Source organism: Lontra canadensis, unplaced genomic scaffold (assembly GCF_010015895.1).
Source record: "Lontra canadensis isolate GAN:19392208 unplaced genomic scaffold, GSC_riverotter_1.0 scaffold1, whole genome shotgun sequence".
NCBI classification, from domain to species: Eukaryota; Metazoa; Chordata; class Mammalia; order Carnivora; family Mustelidae; genus Lontra; species Lontra canadensis.
Window position 1 is genome coordinate 85,720,111 of NW_022630995.1, and position 15,956 is coordinate 85,736,066.

A 15,956-nucleotide genomic window follows, 5' to 3' on the forward strand; every position below is an offset into this window, starting at 1 on the left:
GCCAACTGTCTATACATTGGTACCTACACTGTCTCCAAGCAATCATGTTTACATAATGAAACTGTTTTTGAGCTTGTTTCCCCAAAAACACTACAGAGAGACTTCATGACTCTAATCTCATCACCAATGATTTAATTATCTTAATTTCTTAAATAATGCAATCCAAAACAGATTTATTTTCAATGAAGACAAAGGATGAAATGTTACTTATGCTGAAGCAGAGTGTTCTCCCCTTTTAAAGGATTTTGAATAGCAATGGCTTCATATCAAATCAATTTTACAAGCTTGTTTTTAAGACACACATTAGACCATGTAATAGGAACACAAAATTTACACTTATAGTCATCAGTGAGATAAATAAACCTGAAGGCATTTTCCTGAGTACTGTGGAATTGAGAAGAAAAAATATAAAGAGCCAGACAGTAAATATTTTACACTCTATGGGCCACAAATGGCTTGTGTCACATATTTCTCTTTTTTAACATCCCATTAAAAATGTAAAATTCATACTTAACTAGAGGGTTAGATTAAAACAAGCTGCAGGCTGGATTTGACCCAAAGGCTGTGTAATTTGCTGACTCCTTATCTAGATTAACCTCACACAATTTGAAATAGTTCATTTCTGTCAACAAGATCAAAAAGTCACCAAAAATATCAATGACATTACTGGTGACTAAAAAACCTGGCCTTAAAAATATTAAGAAAACTGATCAAAACATTAAGGAAAAAAATTAATGATACTTTAAAAAAGAATTTCAAAATACCTAGTATGTTTAAGATGTTCATGCCCAATGACAATAACTTCTAGGTATATATACCATAGAGAAACTCTTATGCATACACCAAAGGGGACATATACAAGAATATTACAGAAGCGTTGTTTGCAACCAAAAATAAATCCTAAGCCTGGAATTCATAAGTATAAAAATGGGTGAAATAGCTAAAGAGGTATAAACTTCCAATTATAAAATAAGTCATGGAGATAAAAAGTACAGCATAGAGAATATAGTCAATACTGTAATAACATGGTACGGTGACAGATGGTGACTACACTTGTTGTGGTGAGCACTGAGTAATGTACAGAATTGTTGAAACAATATGCTGTGCACTTGAAACTAGTATAACATTTTTGCCAAGAATACTTCAAGTAAATAAATGAGTAAATAAATTGCAATGTCCTAAAATGGAGTTTTATATCATCAGAGTGTAAATGAATGGCTATACTAAGGAGACCAGCAAGAAAGCTGTTGTTACGTAGCCAAAATGCTTATATATTATTTACAACCAAGAGTAAGAGAGTCCTTAATGTTTTGCCAACTTTTTAAAGATCGTAGAACAGTTGTAATTTTCCCCATGAATCATTTTTGCATGGTTTCACCTCGCCTGATCATTTTTATTCCTGTGCTACAGGGCAAAACAATGTCTGCCGGTTCATAATATAGACAGTCAAATAAATAAAGTAGGTGCTATTCATTTGCAATATGATACATTACCCTTTTACCCAAAGAAGACTGTGGACAAACAGTTAAGACAGTGAACAACAAAGCAAGAATCAGGACCCACTCAATAAAACAAACCTTCGATAATTAGGAAAATGGGTTATTGTCAGGGAGGAGGTCAGAGAAGGTAGAGTGAGGGCAGGGTGAGAAATATGTAGAATGTTATTCTATTTAGGGTAATTAATTAAGCAAGTGTGCCCTGATAATAATCAGAAAGGAAATTGCTGATGTCACTGTTGTTTTTAATGTAATTACTATCATGACGGATCTGAATTATTGTTATTATTCTTACAGCAACTCTCCATAAAAGTCAAGGGCTTGACATAAAATAGTAACCCAGTGAAGACATAACTTTATATTCAGGCAGTATATACACTGCATATATACTGCTTTTTAATTATCTGGCTTAACTGAAGGAAAGTTACTAGAGAATCGGGAGAAATGATTATTGTTCTCCACAGATTATCTAAAAAAGATGACTTGAACATCCGTGTTGAAATGTACAAGATTATGATCATTTCATGATCTCTGAGAATACAATATCAATATCCTGCTACCAATAACAGAAAAATTAATGTTTTAAATATACGATGTTTAGGCAAACAGACTTGATATTTTTTTGAAATGTGAAAATATGGCATATAACCTCAACCAGTAAAGAGTCATTCCTCTACTAAATAGAGTTTAGCTATAGGAAACCTGTAAATAAGAAACAATGTTTCTTTTCCTTCAAAAAACAAAAGAAAAAGAAAAAAAAAGATTTGAAAATCTAACCTAAGAATTTTGCACTATAAGAAAATATGGGTTGGAATAATTCAAGTATTACTAATAAGTGATAGCAGTAATAAAAAAGACTTCTGCAGGAGGGGAGCCTGGGTGGCTCAGTCAGTTAAGGAGATGCCTTTGGCTCAGGTCATGATCCCAGGGACCTGGGATCTAGCCCCTATTCGGACTCCCTGCTCAGCAGGGAGTCTCCTTTCCCTCTCCCTCCCTGAACCCTGCTCTCTCTCTCTAGCGCGTACGCACTCTCTCTCTAATAAATAAGAAACCTTAAAAAAAAAAAAAAGACTTCCATAGGGCCCTTAGAGAACATATGATGTTGCAGAGACCACCATTCTGACAAATCTTACCTAGATGACTGGCCTACAAAATGCAACCCAGTAGCTACACTGATATGTTACATGGGTCCAGAATTTTATAAGAAGTCAAAGCAATTTCAAAACCAAGGAAGGTTTATTTTGAGCTTAAAGTTCAAACAGCCAAAAATCACTGTTTTCTGGTACAACGAGTTGCAAAAGATTAAATTCAGCTTTCAAGACATGTATTACATTTTATTCTAACGGGAAACAAGGAATCATAAGCTATGATGTTATATTTTTTGTTCTATTTGAAACCAAATACATATGCAATTTTTTTTAAAGATTTTATTTATTTATTTGACAGACAGAGATCACAAGTAGGCAGAGAGAGAGGAGGAAGCAGGCTCCCCGCCGAGCAGAGAGCCCGATGCGGGGCTCGATCCCAGGACCCCGGGATCATGACCTGAGCCAAAGGCAGAGGCTTAACCCACTGAGCCACCCAGGTGCCCCTACATATGCAATTCTTAAAAACAGAAGAAAGCAGCAACTAGTGTCAACTAATTTCATGAAATCTTGCTAAATGTTTCATATGTATTATTCTCCACTGCTTACAACAGTCCCGAGATGGATATTCTTATTATCATAACTTTACAGAAAAAAAATGTGAAGTGAAAAAAGTTTAAGTGATTTATGAAAAGTCACACAGCTTAATAAATGGCAGAACTGGCATGCAAGTCTCTTAACCAACATACCTGACAATTAGAGGAAAGGCCCTAAAAGTTTAGCAATCAACAGGAATAAAGGACAAGCAACAGATTAGAATATAAGCACTATGTTAAACATACTCAGAATGTTAGTGGGAGGGCTTTAGGAGTCATTTAGTGTAACCTACTTCATTTAAAACCTGAGGAAAACAAAGTGTGAAGAAGTTGAATGAAATGCCAAAAGCCTAAAAGAGTTAAATGGCAGAAAAAATGAGAAAAATGCAGGATTTTGGTTCCTAGACAATTACTCTTTCTAAAAACTATGATGTGTTCCATTTGTTCCAAGCGGGTCCAAAACAAACAAACAAGTAAATAAATAAATAAAAAGGAAATGTGCTTTTAAGAGTTTACATGTTGGGGCACCTGGATGGCTCAGTCGGTTAAGCATCTGCCTTTGGCTCAGGTCATAGGATCCCAGGGTTCTGGAATCAAGCTGTGCATCAGGCTCCTTGCTCAGCGAGGAGTACCTGCTTCTCCCTTCCCTCTCCCTCTGCTGGCCATTCCCCCTCCCTCTGCTGGCCATTCCCCCTGCTTGTGTGTGCGAGCATGCGCACTATCTCTGTCAAATAAATAAAATCTTAAAAAAAAAAAAAAGATTTTGCATGGTACTAGCAATTCAAATTCAAAGGTCTTTGTGGGAGCAGAGCAAGTGACAAGCGCAAAGTATAATCCTCAATAAATAGCTGTGAACATGGGTTAATTTGAAAATAAAAATTTTATTGATTTCTATTATAAACAAGAGACCATTTACATCAAAATATAATAAGGGTTAGGTATAAATAGTATGGTTTATAAGTGCCACATTTGCTCATGAGTTTTTTAACTCTAAAAAAGTAATACATAAACCCATAAAATAGATGGACTAGATAAAGTTATTTCTTTTCCAATTTTAATTACCAAATAACTGTGGTATGTTAGCCCTGTCACATTTCACCTGCCCAGACAATGTGCTTCACTCATAAGGGTGATCAAGAAAAACTACCAAAAATAAATAAAGTATCATAAGTAGGCTTATTTTGCAGTAATGTTATTTTCCATGTTTCCATGGTTAATATTTCAAGTGTTCAATTTTTCAAAACAAAAATAACATAAATTCATGTAAAGATTTTTCCAGCTGTGCTATTAATCCAGTGAGAACTAAATCTGACTTATCTTTTTTTGTTTCATGATTTTATAACCTATCAGTCACAAACTCAATACTTACACCTCATGCAAAATTGCGAGGCAATTTTGCCCCTTTAATCAGTACTGGATTTTTTCCAGTTTCCCAAGGGCTTTTTAAATGTGTCTGACACCTGCCTGTTGCTTTTGGCTATTACAATTCAAACCAAGTTTTTATAAGTTCTAAAATGTCTAGGGAAGGCTAGTTAACCTAAGTGTTAACTATGGTTAAATGCTATGGAATATACTCATAAAAACCCAAACTCGCATGAGATAGAATTACATATATGTAATGTGAGTAAAGGATCTTGAAAATTAATAAAAAGTACGACATCGGCACATACAGAAGGCCATTTTGGGAAAGTACTTCAAAGGGCTTGAAAACAGGCATTAAGTACAAGGCAAGAAATACCTTACCTTGGTAAGTAAAAACCCTAAAAAGCAAGAGGGGCTAGCAGAGAAGGGAACAGAATTCAAGTCATTCCTCTCAAAAAAAGTACAACATAAACCTTCCCCACAACTTATTGTTTCAGGAAACAAAAATGACACACTTCAGAATTTACACAGCAGCACCATGCTGCCTACAATTTGGCTGGCTATAAAGTCTAAATGTAGACATGCCCACAGAATCCCCTTACATTACTGCTGACCACTCTGGTCACTCTCTAACTCCTTTACTGACTAATATGCAGAACTGCAAACAATGGGTTTCAGCTTCCATGTTTTTATTACTAGAAATGACCATTCTCTTGAGCTGCAAACCCATACTAAAAATGGCCTTTTACGTATTATCTGCCATGTTGTTCCACAGGCATTTCAAACTCCACATGTCTAAATCCTAGTCTGGTATCTGTTCTCCTACCTCTAATCTGCCTTTCTTCCTCACATGCTAACTTTTTCAAGAGTCAGGTACTTCCATCTACCAGTCATTGACAGTGAAAATTTTAATCACCTCTGACTTCTCCCTTTTTCATTTCTCACATACATTTAATCATCAAGATTCTAAATATTACCCATTTCATTATATCACTTCTTTAATCAAATGTCTGACTAAATTATGAGTTGACAGATAGCGAGGAGCCCATCTAATGCATCTTTATTTACCATGTACAGAAACAGAGAATATAGAACATAAAGAAGGAGCTTAATAATCTGAGTTACATAACTGCTACAATTATAAAACATTTACAAATAGTTTTCAAAGCATTATAGACATGAAATTTTAATATTTCTTTAATTAAATTTTATTCAAGAGATTTAAAAGAAGGAAAAAATGACTAATCTCTCTCAGCTGGATTCCATGAATAAAAAGTTAAATGAATCCAACAATAAAATTTTCTATTATTAAGTAAACTTCTTAGACGTCTGAAGGCATTCTTCTCTTTTTAAATCTAAGTCTTCTAAGACTCCAAATGTTGAAAGTTTTGTTATTATAGTTCATATTATTATCATTTTTTGCTTTTAGCCAAATGTTATACAATCTTTTTTACATAGCACTTTTATTGACTGATACAAGCCCAACTCAAAATAATGTTAACATTAAGTTATAACATATGATATTTCAACTTTAACATGTCAGCTTATATATTGCACAAATAATGCCAAAGTTAAATAAATCCAATCTAACTTCTACATAATGGCACATCATCCTATTGTCCTAATAATCAATTACCATTAGTTATTCCCTAATAGCCATTCAAACAGTGATAAAACTAAGTATATATATTTAATAATGATACTAATAACTGCCAATTTAAGCATATGGGGCACATGAGACAACACTATTTGGAGAAGTCAAGGGAATTATTAAAGTTTTTTTTTAAAAAAAAAAGCCTGAAAGGAAATTAAATAGAAACTCAAAAGGTTTCAGACTGTAGATGAGCCCAAATGGCAATAAACCTATAGAAGGAGAATAATGAGTTAGGGTCCACAAAAGACATGAATCTGGACATAGTTCCTGGTGAGACTAAATTAGAAGCTGTATCCGAGGTGAAAGAAAAACTAACCAAAACACTAAAAGAAAGTATTCTTTATAATGATAGGGTCTGGGGCCAGAACCAACACACTCCTTTATAGGCTTCAACTGAGAACTGCAGTGAAACAGGCAAGCTCAAGGAAGCCCTAATCCCAGATTCCCCAGCCAATTTCCTCTCAGGGCTTTCTTTTCCCAGGAACTTTCCATTATCACCATGAGCAGCAGGATGATGAATAGGAAAGAAGGTCTCCCCCAAAGCCCTCACCCAAGGAATTGGCAATCTCCCCCATGGCTTTTCTCCTTCCATACATTCCACTCTTCCCATACAATGTAGTACAGAGCTATGCGCCAGGCTTTTTAACTTCAGTTACATTCATTAAATGTCTGTACTATGTCTGGATCCGTGATACTGACCTTAAAACTCTTTTATTTAATTAACAGACCTCTTCTGGTAAAGCTTAAGATTTCCAGAAGAATTAAGATAGTACTGAGTTCCTATACCACCTTGCAACCCCCACTGCACACTTAAGTTTCCCCAGTTATTAACATCATATATTGGAATGGTACATTTGTTATAATCAACTAATAATAATGTATCAATACTGACTCATGAAAATCCATAGTTTATTCAGATTAGTTTTTATCTAATGTCCTTTTTCTGTTCTAGGATCTCATCCAGAGAACCACTGTAACATTATATTTAGCTGTCATGTCTCCTTGGGCTCCTCTTTGCCGTGAGTTTCTCAGACTTTCCTTCTTTTTGATGGCGTTGGCAGTTTCAGGAGTATGGTCAGATATTTTATAGAATGCCTTCAATTTGGTTTTGCCTGAAGCTTTTCTCATGGTCAGACAGATTATGAGTCTTATAGAGGAAGACCCCAAAAATAAAATGCCATTCTTGTCACATCATACAAAGGTATACACCATCAACATGACTAATCACTGAATATGTTAACCTTGACCACCTGGCTGAGGTAGTGTGTGCCAGTTTCTACACTGTCAAGTAAGTAACTCTTCCCCTATCCCCTTTTCATATTGAACTCTTTGACAGGAAGTCCTAACTGTACGCAGCCTGCACTTAAAGAATTGAGTAGTTACGCCTTTCAAAACTTTTTCAGTTACTTCTTAATATACTAATCCTCTCAAAGAGCTTATACAGATTAAAAAAACAAAAAAAACTGAGACCAAGAGAACTTATTTAAGTCTACAGAGCTAAAAGTCCAAGGATTAAGAATCAAACCAAAGCTATCTGAATCCTGGTTTAGTACTCTTTTCATTGTGACATAATTTCAAGATCACAAATTATATAGTAATAGGTAAATTTCAAGCTCCACCTTATTCAACCACTAGTCTCCTTCCATATACTTCCATCTTATTCATCAGGTTCCTGTTTCTTTGGCAATGATTATTCTTTCTTATTAATTTCACCAACTCCTACCCCAAAGCCATGTTATTTTTCTCAGTTTTCTTTGTCCTACAGAAACAAATCTTTTTTTTTTTTTAACTGTCCCAGAAACATCTTTCCACTTCTCTGAACCTGTCCTATAGAAACTGCCTGAACTACTTTCTCCAGTATCATGGTGTAATTAGCGAAAAAAAGGACTGGACATTAAATTAAATTAAAGAAGGGGGGAGGGGAATAAAAGGAATAAAAGACTGTATAATGCAGTGGTTCACAGCTAGACTCTACACTCAGAAAGTCCTGAGACCAAATTTCAGTTTCATCTCCACAACTCCAACCTTGGAAAAGTTATTTCACTATCTTAAACACTATTATCCTCATTTGCAATCCTAGAAACTAAACTTAAAGCATTAAGTATATAAAGAGGTGTCTCTATGCAGTTTTCCACACAGTATCTGCAAAATGGAAACTCTATGATTTATAGACTACCCCACAAAATTTTAAAACAAAAGCTTAAAGATAAACTTGGAACTTACCAAATTCAAATTATTTTGTACCTTTGATAATAGAACAGTAGATCTAGTTGAATAAAGAACAGTAAGTACTTAGAATCGTGCATGCTTTGAATAAATCAGTTTCCTGAAAATGGGATGTATTTTATAGAATTCCTCTTTGAGACAAGTAACAGAAGAAAATTTCCCCAAAAAAGTCAAGCATACCCTAAGCTCATTACATTCTAGTACTCACCAATAACAGCTACTAAAGGACTTGCTCAGAATCCTTGTCAAATGCCTAACCACCCTTCTTCCAGAATCAGTTAACAGTTCTTCACAAGGTAAAGCAGCCCAACTACCCTAGGGTAATTAATCTATTGCAGCACTCCAGACAAAAGCAAGAGAGAAGCAGAAAGGAAATTTCAACTGGAAAATATTTTGACATAATTGACACAGATGACAAACTAAATTTAAGCATATGTCAAGTGCTACAGTCTACACAAAAACACATACAGGTGCCAAAGGATATTAAGAGTCCACATAAGCCAAGGTGAAGTCTAAACTCTAAGTATACATCTTTTAATCACTGTTTAGAAAAGATGCAGAGGGGATTGCAAATGGTTCTTTCATAAACTCAGAGAAAGAAATGTTTCAAATCTTTAAATTCTTTATTTTGGGAATTAAAGGTAATTACAACTGTAAAAAAGGTTAGGGAATTTTTCCTTTCAATACATGTAGGATACTTGTATTTTCCAATAAGCTAGAAAATTGCACTATCTACATTTCTCTGGCAGACTTGTGATTTCAAAAGCTCAAACTTAACACTTAAATCCCTGGGAAAAGAAACACATATGTTGCAACCAAAATCCAACTTTTCTTCATAGAAAACAACAACAACAACAACAACAACAACAACAACAACACAAAACTAGGAAGAATATATTATAAATTCCCAACTTCTTTGACTTCATTTCTTCATACATAAGCTATATGACATAGCTACTTTAAACCCTTCTAATAAGCAATGATGAGACAAGATGAAAAAACTGATGAAAATGCAGAGAAAAACAAATTATTTCATGTTCCCAACTCTTTATTTTGGAGATTTTTAAACATGTAGGAAAACTTAAAAAATAGTAGAATGAATGTTCATTGTTTATTAAATATAATCTCCAGCCAGTTTAAAAAATTGAATAACACTGCCAAACTATATTAAAATGTACAGTGAATAAAAATCCACCTTAAATAAAAACTAGTAAAGTAGGATACTAAGCAAGTATGAACTCAATTGAATAAAAAAATTTCTTAACATCACTTATCCTTTGTGTGTGTATGACCTAAAAGAAAAATGAACATGAGTTTAGTGAAAAAGCTCAAATAAGTTAACATAAGCATTGCTATTTTACATGAAGAGTGTGCAAGATAAACCTTTCAAAGAATCTTTGCACATTTTCTCACAGTGAAAAAAGTAGAACCGCCTAAAGTTCTGAAATGTTTCATACTCAAAAACAGTGATAAATGTATTTCTAAGTAATCCTAAAATATGCCAGAAAGTAGTCCTGGTAACATCTGGAACAGTTATCTTAGATTACATAAGAATGAGATACTAGTTCATAGGAAAATACATGTGCTCCTCTTTGAGATTCCAGTGTAAATAATAAGTTTCAGATATCCAGCAGACAGAAAAAAAAAAAAAAATTCAAGGGTTATGAATATACTACTGTGGAATACGCAACAAGGTAGGCATAGAAAAGTGGGAGATGACAGTAAAATGAGTAGGAAGTTCCAGTAAAACAGCTATGTCCATTACTATGACATAGAGAACAGGGAACAAAGAGAAATCAAGATGCCTCTGAAATTTCAAAATCACTCATTACCCCAACATTTAAAGCTGCAAACTTTAAAACTGTGGTTGTGATTCAGTTTAAGTGATCATAGTGAAAATGGTCTTTGACTCTATCTTCAGTATTTAATATATTTCACAAGATAATATCAAATATGCAAACATTAGTGATTGTGAAGATACTGATTCTTAAAAAGCCTAAACATATCTAAACATTATTCCAAAAAGAAAATTTAAGTAAAAAGTTGACTCTACACTGAAATAAATTTTATGCTTTCAATTTGCTAAGGATTTCATTCAGTGTTCTAAGATAGAAAACATATTTTATTATGGAAAAAATCCCTGACACTACCAAAACAGAGCCTTTTATCATGTGCTTTTTCTGAAATGAATTTGATATTTAACAGACTGAAGTCATATTTTTATGATAAAGTCCATTCCACTAATGGATTTAAGGTTTTATATATGTATATTTAGTAACTGGGTAGATGACCATATTGCATAAAAATTAATTAGAAAATTAATATCTGGCCCTGGGGTGGCTGGATGGCTCAGTTGGTTAAGCATCCAACTCCTGATTTCAGCTCAGGTCATGATCTCAGGGTCTTAGGATGGACCATGTTGGGCTCCACACTCAGTGGGGGAGTCTGCTTGAGGATTCTCTCTCCCTCTGCCCCTCCACCTGTCCACATGCTCTCTCTCTCTAAAATAAATAAATAAACCTTAAAAAAAAAAATTTAGGCCTAAAGTCAAAAAAACTACATGTCAAGTAAGATTATCTACCCCAAATAATGGGGTAGGGCAATGAACAAATAACATATGTGTGTATTTCAGAATATAAAACTTGTACAGATATTCCTTGACTAGAAACATGTTTTAAGGAATTTAGTTTTACCATATAAATTATTTAATTTCTTTGAAAAACTTTATATAAATATTAAATCCGCCTCATATTTATAATTAAGTCTTAACTAAGCAAAAGAGATTATTAGCACAATTAAAAACAGGAACTAAACAAGACTGGTTCCTATTATACATGGATATAAGAAATATTGAGAATCACAAAACTAAATAATGTAGTCTTCTATAGTCCAGCATTTTTGCTGATTACAAGCACTAGTTTATTTAGAGCTCATCCCCTTATATTATATTGCCATCAACCTCAAAGAAAAAAAAATCAGCTACTCCTTAAGATGCCTTTTCATGTTTTTCTAAGGGTAAGAATCAGATGATGGGTGTTAGTGGGGCTGGAACGAGAAAGTGGCAATTAAAAAATTTAACACCTTACCTTTATAGCCAGAAAATTCAGGCCACTCTCATTGGCCAAAGCTTTTGCAATCATTGTTTTCGAGCATCCAGGTGGTCCATACAGAAGAACACCTTTAGGTGGCTGAATGCCCATTCGAATGAAAGACTCTGGGTGTTTCAAGGGCCACTCCACAGCCTGTTTCAATTTCAGTTTGATATTTTCCAGTCCTCCTATATCTGACCATGATACCTGTAAAACAGAGCATTATCTAAATGTAAGTTTTGCCAGGAGAAACAGAGAGGAAAAAAAGAATCAATAAAAAGTGCAAGAGGGGGACTAGAGCCATTTAAGAATTTAGAAGATCCTTTAAAAGTTCTATCAAGAAGTAAATTACAGTACATGAAATGTGAGCTATATATTACAGAAATACTAAAGAAAAAAGTTTCTGCTTGTATCAGTAACTATTTAAATGACTGAACAAACTGTGAAGTCTATCTTCTATTCTAGATGGCTTAAAAAATTAAGTTTCATCTGTCTGCAAATGGCCTGAATTAGTGATCCAAGGTCTCAGCTACATATATCTTTTGGGCAAATTTATTTGCATTATGTATTACTTCCAAAAATATTTCTGTAGGTCCTTAGGGAACATATGATTTTTTCCATCTTTGACATATTCAAGAAGTATCCTCAAAATTTTGTTCCTTTTTCTCAACAAAGAAACACCTACTAAAATAAGACAACTCTTTACATGCTGTTTACTTAGTAAATATCCATTAAGAACTACATATCAGACATAGGAATAGAAAAATAAGACATGAGTACAAGCTTTACAGAACTTAACAACCTTACCAGTAATGTGTACATAAATAATCACAGTACAATGGAAAGGATGCTAAGCACAGTAACAAAGACACAGAAAAAGCTTTTGGGAGTTCCCAGGAAGAAAAGATTACTTCCAGCTGGAAGGCAAATCTGAAAGTCAGCTTCTAAAGCACGGATGAGATCTGGAAATGTGAAAATAGGGCAACGGTCGGGTAGAGGCCAGAAAATTACAAAAGGCTCAGAGAAAAGTATGAAGGAGTAAGAGAAAAAAGATATGAGGGAGAAAAATTTAAAAAGGAAAGTAAGTTGAAACTATGTAGTGGAGGACTCTGAAGACCAGATGATGGAGTTCAAGAACCTCTCTTCAACCTCTCTTCAACCTCTTGAAGATTTGTAATCTGGAAAGTGATATGGTCTGATCTGTGCTTTAGGAAGACTTCTCTGACAAGATTCCTCTAGAGAGGAGAGAGAATGCAGGGAGATCAATTAAGGACCTATCACAAACATTCTTCGAATAAAAAAACAAACTGAAACGAGGGTAACCACATGCAGAGTGAAGACACACCAGAGTGATACTACAAGCCCACCGCATGAGGGTTCTGAGGTTAGAGTAAGAAAGAGGGAGAATTTCAAGCTGAAGATTTCAAGATGAGTTGACAGAATATGAATAAAAAATAACTTTAAGGGGGAAATATAGAAGATAGATTTTTATTTCTGGATATAAAGAGTTGAAACATAGAGCAGGATATTCAAGAGACAAAAAGGGAGCAGTTGGATTGTAAGCATCATAAATGGAGCTCTGGTAAGAAGACAGGACTGGAATTTCAATTTCAGAGATCTGCATAAAAACTGCCACCAGGAGAGGAGAAATGTGGGTGAGGGGCAGATCGCTGGGCACCACCTGCATTCCAGAGGCCAGGGGGAAAAAAAGAGGAAGAAAAGCTCAGAAAAACAAACAATTCACAAACCCAAAAAAGAGAAAGTTTTTGTTTGTTAATATCAGGAAAAGGTTTTTTTGTTGTTGTTGTTTTTAAAGAACTTGCGGGTTTTAGAGAGGGGATACTTTGCTGTTGTTTTCGTTTTTTTGTCCACAGAACCAAAGAATGCTATATTACCAACCACAATCCTGGGATCAGATTTAGTTATTCTTTTCTAAATTGTTTTCTTAGAATTTATTTTTAAAAAGTAAGATTACTGGATTAAGAGGCATGAACGTTTTTAGGTCTCTTGATGCATGATGTCAGTTTGCTATCCCAACTGCTTTATCTATTTTAGTAGCATGAATGATATGTGTATAAGTTTCCCTTAGTATCATCAGCCTTGGGTTTTATTTTGCCTTTTTTTCCCCTGATTTCTGATTTCACCAACTAATAAAGCTAAAATTAAACTTGAGATCAATCCACATAAGCTTATGGTCCTAAAAATACAGGATCAACGTGACTTTTTACGTAACTGTTACTGTTAAAACCAGGCCTGCCTAAAAGTGTAGTGAATTGTCATACTAACTCAAAATGTAGTGAGTTGTAGTGAGGGGTAGTTGCTGTTTCTGCTTTCTGGTGTCTCTGATTTTTATTTTGCTTTTTGAATTAAATTTTGAAAAATTTCAGCATACACAGAAATTGAAAAATCAATACCATATGTGTATATATACTCTTTGCCAAAATTTGCCAATTTTTAATATTTGCCATATGCTTTAGTGCATGCTCTCGCTTTCTCTCTACATACACACACACACACACACACACACACACCCCCCACACACACATTTTATCAATTTTTAAATTTGCCACTGAATCTTTTTAAAGTAGGATGGGGACACCTGGGTGGCTCAGTTGGTTAAGCCTCTGCCTTCGGCTCAGGTCATGATCCCAGGGTCCTGGAATCAAGCCCCACATTGGGCTCTCTGCTCAGCAGGGAGCCTGCTTCCCCTCCCCACCTATGCCTGCCTCTCTGCCTACTTGTGATCTCTGTCAAATAAATACATTTTAAAAATCTTAAAAAAAAAAAAAAAGAAACATTCTGGTAAAAGAGTGTTAAGGAGGATAGTCATCAACTATCAAAAACTAAATAGATCAGTAAGTACAGAGTATTTAAGAAACAGTGGTCAATAGATACAGCAACAAGGTTACTGAATTGAGTGGTTTAATCAGATCAGTTTTTGTTTTTATGCCTTTCAGCAGTGGAATATACGTACACACAAACCACAAACACACAGGAGCACATACAGACAGTATATACATGTTATATATAATGTATAAAAGCTATATTTATAATAACTACCAGAAATGTAGAAGTAAAGGAGCACTCCTTAAACTTGTGAAAATTAAAATAATCATCTTGCATGATCCCCATTCAACTGTTACTATGCAATTATTATACCTGTACAATGAGAACAGCACATTGTCAATGTGCTCCACTAGGAGCAGACTTTCCATGTCTTGGAGCATGTTTGAGGTTTTTTTTTTTTTTTTTTTTTTTTTTTTTTTTAAGAAAGAGGGAGTGAAAAAGAGAGGAAATGGGAAGGGGGAGAGAGAGAATCTTAAGCAGGCTCCACACCCAGCATGTAAGCCCAACTCAGGGCTTGATCTCACAACCTTGAGATAATGACCTGAGTCGAAATCAAGAGTCAGATGCTTAACCAACTGAGCCAACCAGGTGCCGAGTTTTACTTTAAGTAATGTAGCCTTATAGCAGAACACTTACTCAAGCTAATTTAAATAAGTACACATACACAGATAAAATTTTCTTAAAGGTTAATCCAGAATGACTTTCCTAATCAATAACATTTTATAAAAATTCAATTATATGCCTATAAATGCCAGGGAGTGTTTTTTCTCAGGTTTTTATGAAACTAAACCCGGCAAAACTTCATTACAATAAAATTTGATTTTCAATACATTTGTGTGTGTTTAGTTTTAAATCAGTCTTTTAAAGAGTCTTGAAAAAAGAGTTTTTTAAAATAACTTAATATCAGATATTAAGTACTTCCATGAACCACACATGGAAATCACCAATATAAACACAAAGAAATCCATGTGCTAAAAGATGATGTCTGTAGTTAATAAGGATCAGGGAGTACAAGCAAACAGAGGCAACTAAACCAGAGTTGGAGAGGGCTTATCCTCCAAGTGAAATTAGGATGCTTTTAATAGGAAAACTGCGTGTTCATCGGCATGGAAGAGGCCAAAACACAGATGCCACTGTATGGACCCAGTAGTCTGTGCTGAGGAGTTGGCCCATTAATCTGAAAGCTGCAGCAAAAGAAAAGTGAAACAACCTTGAAACAATCTTGAAACAGCCTTGTACCCTACCTCTCTGCTGAGAGAGAGCTCTTGCTTCATCAGTTGTCCTTCCTCTATTACTGTTTTGATTGTATTTTTCACTATATTCTTTCCTCAGCCTACAAAACAACCTATCCTGCAACCCTATCCTGCAAAACAACCTTACTTTGATATTGTATCTATCTAGTGTCCTATCGTCTTTTATCTCACCACTAAACTTTTTGAAAGATAGTTAATATTCCTCTATTCCTACTGTATTTATATCTCCCACTTTATACTTTAAAGTATTTATCTTGCCAAGCGGTAGGAAAGGAGTATAAAAGAATAAAGATAGGGGCGCTTGAGTGGCTTGGTTCGTGAAGCGTCTGCCTTTAGCTCGGGTCATGA

General features: G+C 34.7%; 1 protein-coding gene across 4 annotated transcripts in view; it reads right to left on the reverse strand.

Annotated features, from left to right (window-relative positions):
* The window catches only part of SPATA5 (spermatogenesis associated 5), a 325,613-nt gene that overhangs the window by 247,486 nt on the left and 62,171 nt on the right, over positions 1 to 15,956 (reverse strand). For all 4 annotated transcript variants that reach the window (XM_032858133.1, XM_032858124.1, XM_032858150.1 and 1 more), the window contains exon 11: positions 11,506 to 11,715. In XM_032858133.1, coding sequence (XP_032714024.1) covers positions 11,506 to 11,715 — 210 coding nt within the window. The remainder of the gene's footprint in view (positions 1 to 11,505; positions 11,716 to 15,956) is intronic.